The sequence below is a fragment of the Zonotrichia albicollis genome, chromosome 27, assembly GCF_047830755.1.
Source record: "Zonotrichia albicollis isolate bZonAlb1 chromosome 27, bZonAlb1.hap1, whole genome shotgun sequence".
Lineage (NCBI taxonomy): Eukaryota > Metazoa > Chordata > Aves > Passeriformes > Passerellidae > Zonotrichia > Zonotrichia albicollis.
The window spans coordinates 2,904,966-2,925,904 of NC_133845.1; the positions used below are offsets into that span (position 1 = coordinate 2,904,966).

Sequence of the window (20,939 nt, forward strand, 5' to 3'; positions counted from 1 at the left end):
CATCCCCCTTGTGCCATTGCTGGGACTGCGGAGCAGAGCCTGGGTCCTGCTCAGAGCTCTCCCTGAGGGCTCCAGACAGAGGTTAGGTCCCTTCCCAGCCCCAATTCCCTGTCAGGGAGGTGCTCCCGTCCCTCCATCTCTGTCCCCCTCCCTGCCCCGCTGTCCCCGCCGTGCAGAGGAGCCCCGAGCTGTCCCCAGCACTCCCGAGGCGCCTCTGGGGCCCAGCAGAGGGTCGGGATCCCCTCCCTGTGTCGCTGCCATCGCTTTTCCCGTCGCGTCCCAAGGGAACCCTCCTTGGGGACAAGGATGACGTCATCGGCGTCGCCGTCTCCACGGCAACGGGGGCGCGCCCCTGCCACGTGACCGCGCGCGGCGTCACGTGATGTTTGGAGCTGCTTCCGGGTCGATGCGGGACGCGGCGGCCGGGCCTGGGTGAGCGGGGCCGGGGACGGGGGGACAGCGGGGACGGGACACGGGACACGGCACACCGGGGCACCCCCGGCACCGCCCGGAGCGCCACGGAACACACCGGGCCCGGCCCCGAGAGCCGCGCGGTGCGGGAGAGCGGGGGCTGCTGTCAGCAGGGGAAAGCAGCAGGCCGTGTGAGGGGACAGGGACGGGGACAGGCCGTGTGAGGGGACTGGGGCAGGGAGAGGGACAGTGACAGACCGTGTGAGGGAACGGGGACAGCGACAGGGACAGGCCGTGTGAAGGGAAGGGGACAGGGACAGGGAGAGGGACAGGCCGTATGGGGGGACGGTGACAGGGACAGGAACGAGGACAGCAACAGGCCGTGTGAGGGGACAGGGACAGTGACAGGAACGGGGAGAGGGACAGGGACAGACCGTGTTAGGGATGGGGACAGTGACAGGGAGAGGGACAGCGACAGGCTGTGTGAGGGGACAGGGAGGGAGACAGTGAGGGGACAGTGATAGTGACAGGGACAGGCCGTGTGAGGGGATGGGGACAGGGACAGTGACAGTGGCAGGGACAGGGTTTGAGTACAATATGGTGACAGGGACAGGCCTTGTAAGTGATGGGGACAGTGACAGTGACAGCCCGTGTGAGGGGACAGGGAGAGAGGCAGGCCATGTGAGGGGAGAGGGACAGTGACAGGGACAGTGACAGGGACAGGCTTTGTGAAGGATAGTGACAGTGACAGGGACAGTCTGTGTGAGGGTTGGGGACTGTGACAGGGACAGGGTTTGAGTACAATACAGGGACAGGCCATGTGAGGGACAAGGAGAGGCCTCGGGGGTCCCAAGCTGGCAGGGACAGCTCCAGGCCCCACAGCAGGGCCAGGGATGTCCCACAGGGAATGTCACTGCTGTGCTGTGCCAGGGGCACAGCCAGGCCAGCAGCGGGACAAGGGACAGTCCTGGTGTCCCCTGTGTGCTCTCTGCACAGTGCTGGCAGCAAACAGCCCTGCTGGGTTCCGTGGGGCACTGGCAGAGTGGTTTGTGCCTTGTCCTGGTGGCTCCTGCTCCAGTCCCTGGGGAATCCTGCTGGGATCTCCCTGCCCGGGGCACACGGGGTGGAACTGCGCCATCCTTCCACCCCAAACCATCCTGTGCCTCACTGCTCTGCCTCCAGATCACCTCAAAAACAACTTCCCTGAATCGTGTCTGGGAGAAGGATTGCAGCTCCTTCAGAGGGATGTTTGTGCCGTTCATCCCTTCCTGAGGCTTTGTTTGTGTGCACAAACACGTCAGGGTGTGTTTGCTGTGTGACTGTTCAGGATGTGCCCCCAAGGCGTTGGAGTGGCGCTGGAATGTCATTAGCATGCCATTAATGGTGTCATTCTCCTGAAGGGTCTCTGCTTCTCCTGGAGGGCTCAGGGCACAGGGATGGAAATGTTTTCAATGCTGGTTTCAGTGTTTTCTTTTCACCATCAGCTGGAAATGTTTTCCATGCTGGTTTCAGTGTTTTCACCCATACCTTGGAAATGTTTTCCATGCTGGTTTCAGTATTCTCCTTTCACCCATCAGCTGGAAATGTTCAGTGTTTTCTCTTCACCCATCAGCTGAAAATGTTTTCCATGCTGGTTTCAATGTTCTCTCTTCACCCATCAGCTGGAAATGTTTTCCATGTTGCTTCCAGTGTTTTCCTTTCACCCATCAGCTGGAAGTATTTTCCATGCTGGTTTCAGTGACATTTGTGGGTGACATTAATTTCTGGTGCATTAGAGGGAAGGCTTGGGATGGGATTATTTTCAGATATTGAGGATGTTTTGCTTGATAAATTTAATCAGGTCCAGCTCTAAAAATATTGAAATTAATGGGATTTCGTGGCTCTGTCACCTCACATAGGTCAGTGGGGTGTGAGGGATCACTGTTAGCATCCCCTGCACAGCCAGGCAGGAGGAAGGATGAGCTGATCCCAGTCCTCCCAGTTCCCATGGCCTGTTTAACCCTGGGCAAGCATCTGTGAGACAAAAAAAAAAAAAAAACATTTCCAGCAGCTGGAAATGTTCAGTGTTTTCTTTTCACCCATCAGCTGGAAATGTTTTCCATGCTGTTTTCAATGTTCTCCTTTCACCCATCAGCTGGAAGTACTTTCCATGCTGGTTTCAGTGTTTTCACCCATCAGCTGGAAATGTTCAGTGTTTTCTCTTCACCCATCAGCTGGAAATGTTTTCCAGGCTGTTTTCAGTGTTCTCCTTTCACCCATCAGCAGCACTCTGGGTTTCTCTGGAATCAATCTCAAGTCAGGGTCGTGCTCCTCTTTCCAGACCCTTCCCAGTGCTGCTTCCAGTTGGGAATCCCAGCAGGGGAAGGATGTGGAGCTGCTGGGGAGAGTCCAGGGGATCAGAGGGAATAAAGGCTGGGAGATTTGGGGTTGTTTACCTGCAGAGGAGAAGCTTTGGGGTGACCTCATTGTCATTTTTCCAATGTTTGCAGGGAGACGGATGGGGAGGAACTTCCCAATGGCCTGGAGTGACAGGACAAGGGGGGAATGGCTTCAAAGTGTCAGGGAGTGGCTTTGGGCTGGATGTTGGGGTGAAATCCCTCCCTGTGAGGGTGGGCAGGCCCTGGCACAGGGTGCCCAGAGCAGCTGTGGCTGCCCCTGGATCCCTGGCAGTGCCCAAGGCCAGGCTGGATGGGGCTTGAAGCACCTTGGGATACTGGAAGGTGTTGGAATGAGATGATTTTTAAAGTCCCTTCCAACCCAAAGCTGGGATTCAGAATTCTGGGATTCTCTCACTGCAGCAGAGCCCTTCAACACAACAACAAAGGCTCTTTGTTGCCACCTCTCAAAGCCCAAGTGCCTCATTTGCACTCTGCGCTGTCATTTAGAAAACCCAGAGTTATTTTGAGCCCTGAATTGTCCCTGGTGCTGTCAGCAGGGCCACACTCACAAAACGTGCACAGCTTTCAGGTCACCCTGTGCTGGCCTGGAGCTGCCAGCATTCCCTTGGAATTTGTCATTCCCTCTTCACATCCTGCTGCTCCTGGCTCCCAGGCAATTGTGGGGATTCAGAGAAGCCACAGGAGTGAGAGATGATTGCAGGAATCCCATGGGAGGGGAGCTGGGAAGGTGACTGACACCCCACAACATTTTTGGCATCTCACTGGTGTTCAAAAGTGGGGCTGGAGGAAGAAAATGTTGGGGGTTCAAAGCTGTTGGATGTGAATGTCAGTAGTTTTTCTTCTCAGTTCTGGGTTGCTCTCACACTGGAGCTGCAAACAGCATTTTTTGCCTCGAAGGTGAGTTTCTCCTGTGGAATTTCCAGCTGGTGTTTGTTCAGCAGATAAAGAGGGATGGAAAAGCCACGTGGAGGACAGAGGGCTTTATGCACGTGGGAGTTCCAGAATTTCCAACCAGGAGGTGTGAATGGGTGTTAGGAAAGCTCTGTCTGTCTGTGGATGGTGCTGAGCTCCCAAACCACTCTGGAACAAGCTTTGAAATTGTTCCTGAGCCATGTGGAATGGTTTAGCCTAAAACTAAATACCTTGTTCCTATCAAACTCCAGTCTGAGGATTTATTTTTGGTTCTACATAGAGTGGTGACATGAGTCAAGTTTGAGTTATGAATCAACCAAGCTGTTGAGAGATGAAAATTGTGGTTTTTGGGTTTTTTTAAAGGACTAATCCTGTAAGTTCCTATTTGTGACATTTAAACTTTATACAGAATATAGAAATGATGACATGCTTCAGTCAATTGCTGCTTATTGTGCTGAAATCCTTTTGGTTGGTGAAATCCTTTTGGTTGGTGGAAGGAGTTTCATGCAAGGTAGTCTGGTCATGAAGAAGTGAATTGGAACTTGCCAAGCTGGTGGTTCTCAGCAAAGGGACCCTTAGTGAAATAATTTCTGTTTAGAATTTTATATCTGGCTTTATATCCTTGTCTGTAACGAGTCTAAGAGAAATAAATGGGCAGAAACTTGAATTCAAGATTAGCAACATGGCTTGCAATGAATGTGTGGCCCCAGTCTGAGGTTTACAAATGTGATCTTGCAGTAATTAGTGAAAAAGCTGCCCTGTGACAAATTGTGCAGAGTAGGAAACCTGCACTGGTTCCTGCACGTTCAGGATTGTGATGCTGTGTCTGTGATGGGCTGCAGGCCTAGGAGACCTCTGGAAACAACAATTCATGAGCCAAACTCTGCTCCTGGGTTATAAAACCATCAAATACACAGAGAAACAGGGCAGAGAGAGGGGCTGAGTCCCGTCTGGGCAGGGCAGAGCTCAGCCATGGCGGGGTCCTGGTGCCAAAACCACTCCCAGCTGACTCTCAGTATCTCTGTGATGGGGCCAGGCCTCCTTCCTGTGCTGCTCTGTGCCATGCCCAGATACCAAGGGCACAGTTATTATCTCCCAGATACATTAGGCAGCTGCAGAATGGAATTGGCAGAAAATTGCCTTTGGGCCTGGCCAGACGGTGTTTGGTGACACAGCAGAAAGGGGAAGTTGGCAAACAGCTGGGGGAGCAATCTCCTGCTCACAAACAGCTGTTTGCTCCTTCCTTTCCTGGCTGTTCTGGAATTGTGTTGGAGCTGTTTGCTCCTTCCCCTCCTGGAAAGGTTTGGGAGCTGTTTGCTCCTTCCTTTCCTGGCTGCCCTGGAATTGTGGTTGACAGTGGCTGTGGATTTCTCACAGTCCTCGTGAGAGGAGCACAAGTGACAAGCACAGGAATCACCTTTGCAGCCTGGAATTGTCCTGGAAGAGCAGGTGGGGTAAGGAGGCTTGGCCTGTAATGCTGTGTCTGTACAGCACCAAACCCTCTGACTTTGTGTTCTTTTCAATGCTTTACTTTAATCTGGAATTTGAAATTGGACCTGTGAGATGATCTGGAGCTCAGAAATAAAACCTGTGACCCATCTGCTTGTTCCCAATCACCACTATTAAAAATAATTATAACTTGCTGACTACTCATATGCTCTGTTTTTCTCTTTTTTTTAACCAGAAGTCCAAGAAGGGAGCATGGACCAGCCCAGTGGAAGGAGTTTCATGCAAGTTCTGTGTGAGAAATACAGCCCTGAGAACTTCCCCTACCGCCGGGGGCCTGGCATGGGGGTGCACGTCCCAGCCACCCCACAGGGCTCCCCTATGAAAGGTAAATTCCGATCTTTCTGGGCATCTGAGGGGTGCTGGGAGCAATCAGCTCAAAGAGGAATCACCTTGAATTGCCCAGAAAAAAGCACCATCACAATGTGGTGTTTTAGTGGAGAGCTGAGAGACTGGACAAAGGGAGAAAGTGACTGAATTAGTTGCTGTAAAAAACCAAATTTCTCTACAGCATGACAGAATCAGAATTAGAGAAGAGAGTGGAATAATTTGGGTTGGAAGGGACTTCAGGATCACCAGGTTCCAGCCCTGTGAGGAGATGGACCTAAAGCCCTGTGCAGTTTGTGTTTTGAGGATACAGCACTCCTTGGAGCTTTCCTTCAGGCCACTGCTCCTATTTTATTATTGGAAGCAGCAACAGGTGTTTTGGCCGAGGTGGCTTAAAAATACATCAAATATCTAAATTTGAGGTTGGTTCCCATGCCACCAGCTTGCTTTGAAGCCTGCAGGGACAGGAGGGGCCACATTTCAGGCAGAGTGCTGAGCTGTTGAATCTCTGCTTTTGTGACAAGTGCCTCAGTTGAACTTGCAGTGCACTTTGTCATCCTAAGGCACCAAATGCTTTGTGACCTAGTGGAGAATTCCCCTCTCCTGTGCTTCTGACCTTGCTGCCTCCAGGGGATTTAGCCAGATGTGTGTCTGAAGCTCTGTGCTGCTTGTGGATGTCCTTGAGCCTCCCAGACTGCAGAATCTGTGTCACCATCTCTGAACTAGATCCATGTGTGACACCTTTTAGTCTTCCCTTACGCTCTGATGTTGGCATTTAATTCTTGGTTTGTACAGATGGGTCTGAGATTCACATTGATCCCATCAGAGCTGCCCCTTCTTTGTGTCACACATCCTGCCCATCATGATCTGTAGGAGTGATCCAAACTTCCATCAGGTCAATTTGTGTCAGAACCAGCCCCAAAGGGGAAACCAGCCATGGAAATCAGCTGGATGAAGTTTCCAATAACTGGGTTTGACAGAGGAGAAAAAAGGGCCTGAGTTCAGCTGAGGATAAAACACATTCAAAATGAACAAAAATGGCCTGATGGAATGTTCAGCCACTGCCCTCTCTGCAGGTAAATTTACCTCTCTCCTGCTCACCTGAGCTGTGGGGGTGCTGAAAAGAGGCCACATCTTAAAATGTGATTGAGACATGACTTACAAACACTGCATTAGTAACTCCCAAAGTGCCACACTGTCCTTGAAAGAAACCAAACAATTCTGAGCCAGAAAACTTGGAAACCCAGATCACTCCAGGTAATTGTTGGCTGCTAGAATCCCTTTCTAGAAAACTTGGGAACCCAGATGAGTCCAGGTCATTCTTTGCTGCTAGAATCCCTTTCCAGTCATGCAGCTGTCAAGTGTTAAGGAGAAAAGGGATCACCTATTTAGGAAAAAGCTTGTGGTTGGATTTTAATGGATTTTCCTGCTCCAGAGTGGTGGGAAAGCCATGTTGTACATGAAGGATTGTAAGACTGATGGCTTGCCTTGCCTCAATGTGGATTTCTTGTGTGGAAATTGTTTCCAGTTACAAACCCCCAGCTTTTTGTCATGGTTTAGCCTTAGCACACCAGGCTGTGATTGAGATCCAAGTCCTTGCCTGATGCTTTGAGTACATTCACCTGTCTGAGGAGGAGCTGGAGCAAAACCACAGCAGAAATGGAAAGGCAGAGCAGAGACCTGAGTTTTTGAATGAATGCTGAATGCTCTGCATTGAACCTTGGGAAGGGAGAGCTTAGAAAGGAAATATTTAAATACCCCCTAAGAAATGTTTAAATACCTCCTAAGAAATGTTTAAATACCTTCTAAGAAATGTTTAAATACCTCCTAAGAAATGTTTAAATACCTCCTGGCTGTTGCTAGGCCCAAGTGGGCTCAGGGCAGGAGGATAAGGGAGTGTGAGTGTGCAGCTGGCACTCCCCATGTGCTGTGTCCTATCTGCAGCAGCAGCTGCTGGGGAACAGCAGAAGTTGTGGCAAGGACTGATAGGAGACAAGGCATAAATGACAAAGGCAGGCCTGAAATGCACAGAAATACAAGGAAGAACTGAAGAGCACTGATAGGAGTGGTGCTTGATGTTTACAACCAAGGCTTCAGGGTGGTGTCAGCTACAAAATCCGTGTTTAACCCGAAACCAGTGTAAATTCTGACTTTACTGGTGGATTTCTCTTGCTGGCTGTAACATCCATGCTTGGGGCTGGGGTGTGTGACTCCAAGGCAGTGCTGAGCAGAGGCAGCTCCTGTTTTTCCCTGTGCCAGACCGCCTGAACCTGCCCAGTGTGCTGGTGCTCAACAGCTGTGGCATCACCTGTGCCGGGGACGAGAACGAGATCGCCGCCTTCTGCGCCCACGTCTTCGAGCTCGACCTCTCTGACAACAAACTGGAAGACTGGCACGAGGTAAAACGGTGATGGGCACCTCACTGGGTGCCTTTCACAGCAATTACTGCCTGCAAGTGCGTTGCTTTGATGAGTGTTCCATTTTGGTGGCTCCTTTCTCATCTCTGAAGGTGATGTTTATTTACTTTGACAGCAGCTGAGCAATATATGTGATGAAATTAATCCAGTGTGGCATTTCACTCCTGTACCTTGTGACTTACAGTCTTGGCCCCTGGGTGGAAAATCTGTATTTTTATTTTATTTCATCATGCAAAGTACTGGAACTGGCATTTCTAGCACCAAGAAGTTAATGAGCAGTTTAGTTTTAAAGAGTGCCAGTTGATTCCCAGCTTTGCCACTGTGATGGTGGGCAAGGTATTTATTCCCTCTCCACATTTGTTGTCTTATCTGCAGAACAGATTTAATAATATTTACCACAAAGGGTATTTCTGCAGCCTCATTAATTAATGCTAAATGCTGTTGTAAAATCCTTTGAAGTGCTTGGGTGAAATAATGCTCAATAAATGCAATGTAACAGGAGTGAAACAATCTCAATCCATTCAAGTGTCATTAAGTTCCTCACTGGATTATGCTGTCCTTTTATGTTGGTGTTTATTGTTGGAAATAAGTGGAAAAAACCAGGATATCATGGGGTTTGTGCCGTCAGATTGCCATGTCTTTAAGCAGGGAAGGAATGCAGAGTTTGCAGTGTCCCAGCTCATGTCTGGTCATACCCTGCTCCCTCACAGGCTGCACACCTCACACCCTGCTCTGTGTTCAGTCTCTTCAGGCTGCCCTGGAACTGAAAGGCTTCTGTGTGTGCTGGCCCCTTCCTCTGAGACAGGATTCAGTTTTCACAGCCCATCCACACCAGATAAATATCTCCCCACCCCTAAAACCTGCCCGTGCTGGGGATTCCAGGTCCCTGGGTAGCCTGTTCCCATGCTTAGCTAATAACCTCATAGGCTAAACTGTGTAATTTAAGTCTCCTGGGCTGCAATTTCAGCCAATTTCTGCCTGCCCTGGTCTCAGCAGGCAGGAGCAGCATCATCACTGTTCTTATACCCACTTTTATACCCAGCTTTTTATACCCACTAAGAAGAACTTTATTGCCTCCTTTCCTTATTTTAGTATAATACTGAAAAAAATACCCTTCTTCCAATCATCCACCATAAGCCATTTTGTTGTAAATCCTGTGGTTTTGGTGGACTGATGTCATCCAATTTGCCTTCTTTATTCCTGAGGTGCAGCACCCAAACCATGGCATCACCTGAAGGGGGCGTGGAGTGAGGCAGACTCATTACACACCTGAGCTCATGAGACAATCCCCCTTTGCCAACAGCTGGTCTAAAATCAATTTATTGACCTCTGTGTGCCATGGCCTGCCCACCTGTGCCCATCCCAGAGCTTTGTGGAGATCTCCAGCCAGCTGTTCTGACTCACAATTATTTTCTGCATTGATGCCTGCTGGTGTTGGGAGCTCCTTCCCACTCAGTTCTCCAGTCAGGGAGGGGATTGAGGACTGGCTGAGCTCTGTGGGGAGCTGGAGAAGTTCTCAGTGCTGGCCATGGAGCAGGAGAAGTGTCCAAGGCCCCCTGTGAGCAAGGCTGGCTTCTGGAATGTGCTGCTGCTCAGCCTTGGGGTTGAGGTGGATTTATGACCTCTCCCAAGGGACTCCCTTTCTCTTATCAAGCTGCTCCTAGAGTGTAATTAAATGAACTCTTGAGCAGAATGAGCAATTAACCAATCCATCTAGATCAGGAATGGCTGGAGTATGAATTACAGGTAGATATCCCTGAGTTTTCCCCCATATCATTGCTTTGTGATGATTCCACAGAGCCCCTTTGAGGAGGTGGGATATTCTTGCCAGAGCTCTGATTACTGCCTGATACACATTTCTTTCTTTCTGTTTTTGTTTTTTTTTTTTCTTCCCTCCCCACTTAGGTCAGTAAAATTGTGTCCAACGTTCCCCACTTGGAGTTTCTAAACCTGAGTTCCAACCCTCTCAGTTTGTCCGTTCTAGAGAGAAGTTGCGCTGGGTCTTTCGCTGGCGTCCGCAAACTTGTGCTCAACAACAGCAAAGCTTCCTGGGAAACAGTGCACACCATCCTGCAGGAATTGCCTGAGTAAGCCTGCCAATCTGGGGTGCACACTGCACTCAGGGTGTGGAGTCCTGGGGTGAGGGGGCTGTGAGGATGCAAACATCAGTAGATGAAAAGGGATGTTTTCCTTTGGGAGTTTGGGATCTCCAGGTGAGGGCTTTGCATTGTCCTAAAAACCAAATTTGGGTGGTGCTGCAAAGCCCAGGCCTTCTCCTCCTCCAAACCTAAATACCAGAGATGGATAATCAGCCCAAAAATGTAGGAGGGCCACACTTGCCTCTGAGTCACTGTGCAGGACATACCTGTTAAATGGGAGGGACTCTGAGGGTCTGGCCTCTTGTCAAGGAATATTTCATCCTGCTTTTCTGTGCTCAGGTGTTGATTTCTGTGGTTTGGTCACAGGCCACCTTGGCATTCTGCTGCCATGGATGTCCTCAGTGGCTTTGTTTGGATGACAGATCCCTCTCTGTGTGGCTTTGTGAGCAGAGATGATAAAACCACAATGTCCTGCATGGCCAACATCCACTTCTCTGGGATTGTGAGAGTTCAGTTGTCTGAAAACTTACTGGGACCTTTACTGGGATCTGTTCTTTCTTTAATGGGAATCTTTGATGTAGGGGAAAAAAAATCATCATCAGTGTTGTATCAAAACCCCATTTAAATTAAGCTGAGAGCACTGAGAGCAGGTCCCAGTCACTGCTGGAGCTGGGTTGGTGGCTTGTTGGGCACAGAAGCAGAAGACAACCCCAACCAATCTGTTACACAATACTGGGAGAGACTCAGGGAGCACTTAAAAGGTTTTTTAATCTCTGAAAATATGGATGGGAGCAGAGATGTCGCTGAAACACTCTGTGTAGAGTGCTCAAAGGCCTTCTCTGCAGTGAGGTTCTCAGAGCTGTTACAGAAAGTTGTGTTAAAATCCCATAAAATTGATGAGGTGATCCTTTCTGCCCTGTGCAGCCTGGAGGAACTCTTCCTGTGCCTTAATGACTACGAAACAGTGTCTTGCTCTCCAGTTTGCTGTCAGTCTCTCAAGCTCCTCCACATAACTGACAACAATCTTCAAGACTGGACTGAAATTCGAAAGCTGGGAATTATGTTTCCATCCCTGGACACACTTATCCTGGCTAACAACAACCTCACCACCATCGAAGAGTCAGAAGATTCCCTGGCAAGGCTCTTCCCCAACCTAAGATCCATCAACTTGCACAAGTCAGGTGAGAGCCTGGGAGCTGGGATGGGTTTTGTTGGTTCATCAGAGTCTCTCCTCTGTATGACAAGCAGTGAACTTGCCCATCTGTAGGATTTTCCTGCTGCTTTGGGTACTCAGTCATTATCAAAGGATGAGTCAGAGCAGTGTGGAGCAGTTAATCCAAATGAGCTGGAAAGGTTTTTTATGTTGGTAGTTTCCCTCTGTTTCCCATCCCTGCCTCAGGTACTCCTGGCTGGGGAAGGATAAATAAATGCCTGGCAGTGGAGGGGATGAAAGAATCCCATTTTGCCTTTATTCCCTGTTTTATCTCAGGTAAAATGAGGGCATGTGCAGGTATGCAGCGTGGATCAGGCATCCCCCTGCAGAATCTGTGCTCACAAGTGATGCTGGCAGCTGCTTTTACACGCCAGCCCCAGAGAATTTTCAGCCAACGCTCCAGAAAGAGAATGAGCAGTTGGAATATTGGGAAGAGCACCCTGTGCTGGGAGAGAAGGAGCTGCAGGGCAGCTCGTGGGGGCTGTGATGTGTTTGTGGATGACACATACACCAGAAATTCATCTGCAGGAGTGCTTCATGCACCAGCAGCTTTTGTTCTCTACAGCTTTATATGCTGTGCAAGTGCTGCTGAAGTGTCAGGCAGGTAGAAGGGACTTTATTAACATGCCCTACAATGTAGGCATCAAGGAATCCCTGTAATAAAAGCTTAACTAGAGGAGGAAAAGCCTGTTAAGCTGCATTTGAAAGCACTGTCTCACCGAGGAACAAGTGCTCTTCTGGTAAGTAGTTTTGCAGTTTTGATGCCAGGTGCTTAAGAAGTGTGGGCTCTGTGTTGCATTTTGATGTTTTGGGAGCTGAAAGTCAAACAGGAATCCCAAGGAGGTTGTTAAAACTTTTTGGGGGTTTTAGAGAAAGCTGCTGCACTCTGAAGTTGTGGCAGGCGTGGACTCTGAGATGAGTTGTGTTGATCTCTCCACACAATTGGGGCTCTGCTGTGCTCAATCCTCAGCTTTGTTTTATTTTGCCCTCCCTGCTTGCTTTGTTATCCCAAATGTCAGGTCTTGAGGGAGCTGAAAACGAGTTAAAACCTTTTCCATTAAATGGCTGGATGGCTTCTGGGACTGTTTCACCATTGGGTTATGAGCAGAAATGGGACCCAGGGTGGTTGTGTATGTGAGGTAAAGCCATTTGATGGCTGTTTAGTGATGCCTGGAATGAAGGAAGTGCTGGTGGCTTTAACTGAAGGCAGCATCCCTTTATAGAGACATCAGTGATGCTGGTCAGCCCCAGCAGTGAGGCCAAAGGCTGAGTGGTCCATAAAAAAGCCATGCAGAGCATCCTTATACACTTGGAAACAGCACAAGAGAATTTCAGCTCCTCTATCTTGTAAGCCAATGTTGATTTTTTTAGCAGCACATGGTGAGCAAAAAGCCAACTTCTCAAAGGAGCAGCAGTGACACTCTCCTGTCACATATGTTCTTTGGCTGTGTGTGATTATCTTGGATCCATGATGTGTTTTCTGTGTTTGTTAACACAAATCTTTCCTCCTGAGCAGGTCTGCATTGCTGGGAAGACATTGACAAGTTAAATTCTTTCCCGAAGCTCGAGGAAGTGAAATTGCTGGGAATTCCTCTGCTGCAGTCTTACACCACCGAGGAACGCAGGAAGCTGCTAATAGCCAGGTGTGTTGGTTTGTTCTGCTCAGCAGAAGCATGACAAGGCAAAGAGGGGTGGGAGCAGGTGATCAGAGGAAGAGGCTGGCAGGAGATGAAGTTCTGTGTGAAGGCAGAAAGATTGGAGCTTGATTTGTTGGGCGGGAGCAGCTCATCAGAGGAAGAGGTTGGTAGGAGATGGAGTTCTGTGTGAATGCAGAAAGATTGGAGCTTCTTTTGTGGAAAAGCCAGAGAAGTGAAAATCTTAAATGTGAGTGCTCTGCTACTCAGGGGGTTTTGTGAGGCTCCTACAAATCTGTGCACATGTGGTGAAATAAAAATGCCTAATTTTGAATGTTATTGAGAAATTACATGGAACATTCCCACTCTCTCAAAGGGATTAAGACCTGAACTTCCTGGCAGGAATTCCCATGGTGTTAAAGCTGAGGCACTTTGATGTGCCAGCCTTGTTGTTGAGCCTGTGTGGGCTCCTGTGACCGTGTTCACAGGGGTCTGAGGATGAGGGAAGAGACGAGGATCTGACTCCATGTTTCAGAAGGCTTTATTTATTATTTTATGATATATATTATATTAAAACTATACTAAAAGAATAGAAGAAAGGATTTCATCAGAAGGCTGGCTAAGAATAGAAAAAGAAAGAATGATAACAAAAGTTTGTGGCTCAGCTGTCTGTCTGAGCCAGCTCACTGTGATTGGCCATTAATTACAAACATCCAGCATGGGCCAATCACAGATGCAGCTGTTGCATTCCACAGCAGCAGATAACCATTGTTTACATTTTGCTCCTGAGGCCTCCCAGCTTCTCAGGAGGAAAAATCCTAAGGAAAGGGATTTTTCATGAAAAGATGTCTGTGGCAGGCTCCCTCCTGGCTGACTGTGGCTCTTGGTGTGTGCTGCAGGTTGCCATCCATCACCAAGCTCAACGGCAGCATCGTGGCCGACGGCGAGCGCGAGGACTCGGAGCGATTCTTCATCCGCTACTACATGGAGTTCCCTGAGGAGGAGGTCCCCTTCAGGTAGGAATTCTCTGGAATTGGACAGCAGGGACTGGCCAGGTGATGGGATATTTTGCCAGCTGTTCCATTCCTCATCTTCCTCCAGCCACGGCTCCTTCAGTCTGTTTGTGCTGAAATTGTTGTATTTGTGTTGTCTGATGAATTGTGGGGTCACTCCTGAGTCAGATTTGGTCTTAAAAGTGTGGCAAGTGCCATTAAACAACAGGACAGTTCAGGACATGACCTTCACTGTTTCCTGGCCTCTCCCACAGCTCCCTTCATAATCCACCTGTGTTTGGGAGTGCCCAAAGCCAGGGCACGTCGTGCTCTGCACTGCCAGGCCAGGGCATCTAATCCTCGGCACCATCTGGTGTGTGGAATGTGCCTGGCAATGGGAAGCTGGCCCCTCACTTTCAGGCCTGCAAATCACAACTCTGATGGGTTTTCTTTGCCAAAAAAGTACATCCAATGATCTGCTCATCTTGGTGAACTAATGAACTTGGACAGATGCTGTTCAGTCTGTATCTTTTTTGTGCCAGCATCCACTTACTGCTCCTAATGGGCTGAGGAGGGATCATGGAGCATCAGGCCACTGCCTTTACCTGCCCTCTGCCCTAAAACCTCACGTGCTTTTGGACAGCAAAGCTTTATTGTCCTTCTTGTACAGAAAAAGTGTAGGACAGGAGTGTGTGTGTGACTCTGAGGGCACAGGCAGAGGTGGGGACACACTGAAGGTCGCAGGTCTGGCCTGGCATGGATGACAGAGGTGCAAATGGCATCTGCTCAGTGTTTTCCTCTGCTTAACTCTCAGCTTAAATCCATGTTTTTCTGAAGCACTGGATATGTGACTTGCCAATCCAGTAAAGGGGTGGGAAGGCTGGAAAGGGGAATGAGGGCATGGCATTTTGTGTGAATATTAATAGGGTCAGTGATTATAAAATTTGTTAAAGGCATGCTGGGGTCAGTTCAGAGGCAGAGGGCACTCATGCAGTCAGGGAGACAAGACAGCTGGTCCTTTTTCTGAGGACAAGTCCTGACTTGTAATTTTAGAGGGCCTTGAAGCGTAAAAATTGAAGGAAATATTAGAAAGGATAACAGCAGAGACAGAGAATGCAGGAGAGAGGAAAGGGAAGGGGAGATGGGACTGTGAGCTCATGGTGCTGCTCCCAAAAGGGATTAATTTCCATAACATTTCATATTTCTTATGTTTGGTGGTGACAGAGTGTCAGTGATCCATTTATTGCTGGGAAGGACACAGTGGGTACAGCTTGAGGCACTCCTGCTGCCTGGGACATGGGGTTTGGGAGCAGGCTGTGTGTCACACATCACCACACACCACTGGGGTTGGTTTGCAGGTGGGATCTCATGGAAAAGATGACTGACATCTCACCCATCCCAGAAAACCAGGCTCATTTTGACCAACGTGCCAGCTTTCTGCTAGAAAAATCACCTCCCCCTCAGATTTCTTAGCTTTTAAACACTGGTGCTGCCTTTTCATGGTCAATGGCCTCTTTGTCCAAATCCCTTCATCTGTGCAGCGTTTCCAGGAGACTTCTGCAGTGCCAGAGAGGGTTGGGGGCCACTGCAGACTCTTTTCTAGTGAGGCTGCAGATGGCTGAGAGTGTCCCCAGTGTTTCAGTTCCTGGACCCACAGCCAGCAGCCCTTGTCCAAAGGGAGAGCTGGCATTCCTTGCAGAGGGATTTTGTTGTTTGTTGTTAAAGCTTCCCCTTCCTCGCTCCCAAATCTGCTGTGGGGTGGCTCCAAAAGTGGTTTGCAATTAGAAACTAATCAGGACACACATGTTGTGGCTGGGGTCTGACATCTGCATTGCAGTGCTGCCTGAAGCAGAGGGAGAGCAACTTGAGCAGGGAGAAGTCGCCAGTGGGAGCAGCCCCCCTCCAGACTGGCAAGGTGCAGCCTGTGATAAGCTCTGCCACCAGAACCCCCCTGCTCGCTGCATTGCTGTCTGCAGCTGGAAGGGATCAGGCAGGCAGGGAAATGGAAGGAACAGTTTATCTCTGTGGATGTGGTGGTTCCAGGGTGCACAATCCAATATTGGCTGTCTTGTGGAGTGACGTCCTCGCGTCTGGGGGGTTTTAATGAGCCCTCTGCTTGTCTGCTCCACTGTTTATCTGCACAGTGTCACAGACACTTCCAGCCAGGCTCAGGTCTTCAGCAGCCTCACTGTCTGCCAGGCTGCAAGGGGTGATTAGAAAAGTCTCTAGGGTGCCTATTATTGGGGTCCAAAACACCCATGTACCTGTCTTGGTGCTGATTGGTTTGAGGGCAGCCTCTCACTCACACTCCCCACTTTCTTTGCAGCTCACATGCAAAGGAGGAGGGTGCAAAGCTCATTCTGCCCTTCCTCAACACAAGAAAATTTCAGGCAGCATTGCTTGACCACTGCATATTTACAGCACATATTTGGATAATCTTGGCTCTCTCATGCTGGTTTTCTCTCCCAGCTTGTCTGAAATTTGTCCCCCTCTTCATCCTGTCCCCACCACCAGCCCAGTTCATTCTTAGTGCATGAATCAGTGACAGTAATTGTGGCTGGCCCAGAAGTTGTTGCTGCTCCGCAGCAGCAGCGATGCTGAGAGTTAAAGGATGTCCCAAAGGGGGCTGAGGGGTTGGAGCAGCAGGAGGTGGGTTCCCGTCTCCCTCTTTCCCATCGGATGCTGCTGCTGGCAAATCCTTCCAGAGAAGGAGAAGCCCTCCCCCTGCTGCCACACTGGCTGGCGTTTGCTCTGCCTGCGGGTGGGTTAAACGTGGGGAATGTTGTTTTCTCCCAGCACTAATGGCTTCCCCAGATAAATGGGGCTGCTCCCACCACCCTGCCTGTGAGAGCAGGGCACCGTCCTGCCCTTGGGCGTGGGACTGGGGAAATCCTAGTGCCTGGTGGCCCTTACCTCAGTGCCCAGCACACAGAGGGGCTGCTGTTCTCCAGGAACATTCCTGCCTCCAGCAGGAGTCCCTGGGGTCAGCAGCCTGCCAGATCCCATGGCTGCCCCGGGGCTGTGACACCGCGCCCATCGCATTCAGCCCCGCCTGGCATCGGCAGCACAAAGCTCCTTCTGTGCCGGGGCTCTGAAACGTTACCTGTGCTCAGCAGCTCTCAGCCTTTGTCATCCCAATCCCATTGTGTTTTGTGCTGCCATTCCTCCTCTTTCCCAGCCAGGCAGGGAGATGCAGCCTGGCCCGATGGGAGCGATAGCAGGGGGTGTGGGTGACACAGACTTTCCATTGCAGAGACCTTGGGAAGAGCGCTCACAGAACTTGGCTGCAAGGACAAGGTGACAGAGGAGTGTGTGCCTCTGCTAGTAAAACTCCCATCTTGTTTTAGAGCAGGTGTGAAGGATCAGCTGGCAAGAAGTGCCCTGTTTGTTATCAGCTCTCAAACTGTGCAGCAGCTCACCTTGTTTTGGTGATCTTGATGATCCTGTGCTCAGTGGAGTGTAACATTTGGGACCTAGCTGGCCTTTTGGAAAACAGCAGGAATGTCTGATGATCAGTTAAGTCGTGAGGCCACAGATACTGGGAATCTAAACTAAAGGCTGTGTCCTTTTTGTGAGCACTGCCTTGGTCCTGGCACTCTTCAGTGGAGTGTTTTCACTGGAGCAGGAGGCGCAGAGTTGTGAGCACGGCGTCCTCTCTTTCTTCCAAATCCCACTGCAGCCACGGCTGGGATTTCTGAAACTGTAGGAGCCCACACTGTTGTTTTGAGACCAGTCAGCTTGAACACCTCAGGCTGGTGGTAATTTCACCTCCCTCAGCAAGACACTTGTCCCTAGTGGGACACTCAGCTCACATCAGTGCCACAGCGCAGCCTGGGGACCGTGGGACACTGACTGGAGTGCTTGGGACTTTCTGGGGCTTTCAGCTGGAATCAGGGTCAGTGTTTTCTCATGGGAGATGTGCACTGGCTGTACCTTAACTCTGAACTTGTTGAATTTTCCAGGTATCACGAGCTGGTGACCAAGTACGGGAAGCTGGAGCCCTTGGCAGTGGTGGATCTGCGGCCTCAGAGCAGCGCCAAGGTGGAGGTTCACTTCCAGGACAAGGTGGAGGAGATGTCCATCCGTCTCGACCAGACTGTGGCAGAGCTGAAGAAGCACTTAAAAACTGTGGTGCAGCTGTCAACAAGCAACATGCTGCTCTTCTACTTGGACCAGGAAGCTCCTTTTGGTCCCGAGGAGATGAAATACAGCTCGCGGGCGCTGCATTCCTACGGCATCCGGGATGGGGATAAAATTTACGTGGAGCCCAGAATGAAATAGCCTTTTTGCCCACACCCACACGCCCCCACACACCCACACACATGCATTGAGGAGTTTGTTGCAAGGTTTTTATTTCGGTTGGTTGGTTGAGGTTTGGTTGTGTTTCTGTAGCAGGTAATTTCTTAGCCCGGAGGAAGTGCCCTGATGTGAGAACCATGCCCACCATCCACTGCAGGTGACCTTGAGGTGACAATTGACTTCAGGACGTGTGTTTCAGTGTGGGCAATACCTTGATGTTTCCTTTGATGCTCCGGTATACTCGTGATTTGGCATGAATGGTCAGTTGTTCAAGCTAAACAATGCCAGGGTCCATAAGGGAGGAGACAGCTCGGTGCAGATTTTGACCTGTTGTTTTCTTTTCCTGAATTTTTTGGTGTTTTGCTCCACCAGATCTCCCTTTGGCCTAGCTATCCAACTGTGGCTCGAGCTTGCTGTAGTATTTTCTTGCAGCTTGGTGCTGTCTCAACCTTTTGTTGTGCTCGAGTTCACAGGAAAGATCTCCATCAGTATTCTGCTTGATTCAGAGCTCAGGTACTTTAGTGCATCCACTTCACTCCACTGGTTTGCTTTCTGTGAGTGCACAACATGGGGGAAAGAAAAGAACTTCCCAGAAAGAAACTTTCTTTTCAAAGTGCACGCTCTATATCCACCTGATTTTGGAGGGAAAAAAAGAGGTTTTGGCTGCTGTACCCATCTCACACGGTGCCTGCAGCCTGTGGGGATAAAGGATGTGTTGGAAAGTGAATTTTGGGAGGTGGTGGATGAGCGCTGCATTGGAAGGGCTTTTTGAACAGCAGGTCAACAAGGGGTTAAAGAGCAGCTTCCCCTGTTGTCCATCCTGATGCTGAAGAGATCCTCCATGCACTTCACTTTGTACCAGTGGGTGCTGCAAGTGGAATGGCTAAAATCCCTCTCCTGGGAGAGAGGAAGAGTCAAGTTGAAGTTTGTGTTTGTTGCTGTTGCACCAGTTCAAACCTAGCACTTTGCCCGGGACCCCTGCCCGGGGGTCCCTGCGTAGGGTCCGGACTCGGAGGAGGTGTTGGCTTGGATCAGCCCCTGCAGGTGGAGGAACAAAGCAGCTGGGCCCACGATGGGTGTTCAGCAGGACTCAATGCTGGGTGTTCAGCAGTTTTCACTCCAACAAAGCTGCTGGACCCACATTGGGTGTTCAGCTGGACCCACGTTGGTTGTTCAGCTGGACCCATGTTGGGTGTTCAGCTGGACCCATGCTGGGTGTTCAGCTGGACCCATGTTGAGTGTTCAGCTGGACCCACGTTGGTTGTTCAGCTGGACCCATGTTGGGTGTTCAGCAAGTTTTACTCCAACAAAGCTGCTGGACTCACACTGGGTGTTCAGCAAGGTTCACTGAACAAAGCAGCTGGACCCGTGCTGGGTGTTCAGCTGCACCCATGTTGGGTGTTCAGCAGGGTTCACTGAACAAAGCAGCTGGACCCACGTTGGGTGTTCAGCAGGTTTCATTAAAAAAAACCAGCTGGACCCACATTGGATGCTCAGCAGAACCCATGTTGGGTGTTCAGCAGTTTTCACTCCAACAAAGCTGCTGGACCCATGCTGGGTGTTCAGCAGGGTTCACTCCAACAAAGTTGCTGGACCCATGTTGTTTGTTCAGCAGGGTTCATTCCAACAAAGTTGCTGGACCCATGTTGTTTGTTCAGCAGGGTTCACTGAACCAAGCAGCTGAACCCATGCTGGGTGTTCAGCTGGACCCACGTTGGGTGTTCAGCAAGTTTTACTCCAACAAAGCTGCTGGACTCACGTTGGGTGTTCAGCAAGGTTTACTGAACAAAGCAGCTGGACCCACATTGGATGCTCAGCAGAACCCATGTTGGGTGTTCAGCTGGACTCAACATTGGGTGTTCAGCAGTTTTCACTCCAGCAAAGCAGTTGGACCCATGTTGGGTGTTCAGCAGGTCCCATGTTGGGTGTTCAGCAGGGCCCACTTTGGATGCCCAGCAGGTTTCTCTCCCTCTCTCTCTCTTAGCTTTTCCCTTGCAGGCATCGCGTGCTGCTGCTTCACGTAGTCCCTGTTTTCTACTGCACAGCAGATCCCCTGCCTGGTCAGTGAAATCCTCCTCCTTTTTTCCTCTCTCTTGTTTCGCTTTCCTGCGTCTTCCCCGCTCCAAGTTGAAGAGTTTCCCAATTTCCTGTTCCAAGCAGCTGCTCAGCAGTTTTTGGAGCTGTGCAGCGAGGGCTCTAGTTACACATGAACTCCTGACCTTCATTTTGAAATGCTCCCTTTATCCCCACGTGCACTTTCTTCCCCAGGATGCTTTTTCCCACATCACTGAGCTCCTTTGGTATTCTTGGAGTTGTGTATTTCTCTTCACATTTTACCTGGATTGTGGGGTGGGATCATTGGGGAGGGGACTAAGTATTATTATCTCATTAGTCTTCAGGTTTAGGATTTGGGGATTGTTCAGAGGGGATTAGTTCCTTATCCAAAGCAAGGGTTAAAATGGGAGGATTTAAAACAAGTCACTAATTTGTGCCTCATCCCCCTGCCAAAAATAGCAATTTCTTGGCCCCATTGAGATGAGCAATAGGGAAGGGAGTGAGATTTTCCACAGGTAACATAGATTTCCATAGATCCATGGTACCTGTAACCTAAACAGCAGGGAGATAGTGGCAGTATAACATAAAATGATGCTTTTATAAGCTAGAGCTTTACTGAAGATGTATTTTCCATTTGGGCAGCAAAAATAATTTGCTGCCTGATAGCAGAACCCT

The 20,939-nt window shown here is 49.8% G+C and overlaps 1 protein-coding gene across 5 annotated transcripts; it reads left to right on the forward strand.

Annotated features, from left to right (window-relative positions):
* The first annotated feature begins 323 nt into the window (after positions 1–323).
* Positions 324–20,122, forward strand: TBCEL (tubulin folding cofactor E like). Of its 5 annotated transcripts, XR_012577074.1 has the most exons (9): positions 324–432; positions 5,407–5,556; positions 7,815–7,954; positions 9,878–10,059; positions 10,996–11,252; positions 12,801–12,927; positions 13,818–13,934; positions 17,873–19,663; positions 19,710–20,122. XR_012577074.1 is itself a non-coding variant. In XM_074527836.1 (8 exons), the coding sequence occupies exons 2-8, from the start codon at positions 5,424–5,426 to the stop codon at positions 18,189–18,191; spliced, it is 1,275 nt and encodes a 424-aa protein (XP_074383937.1). In that variant the 5' UTR covers positions 324–432; positions 5,407–5,423; the 3' UTR covers positions 18,192–20,122. The 5 variants fall into 5 exon arrangements, 4 of the variants coding, with proteins under 4 accessions (XP_074383937.1, XP_074383938.1, XP_005494638.1 ...); XM_074527836.1 differs by having other exon boundaries at positions 17,873–20,122; XM_074527837.1 differs by having other exon boundaries at positions 374–432; positions 5,410–5,556; positions 17,873–20,122.
* The last annotated feature ends 817 nt before the right edge of the window (positions 20,123–20,939 follow it).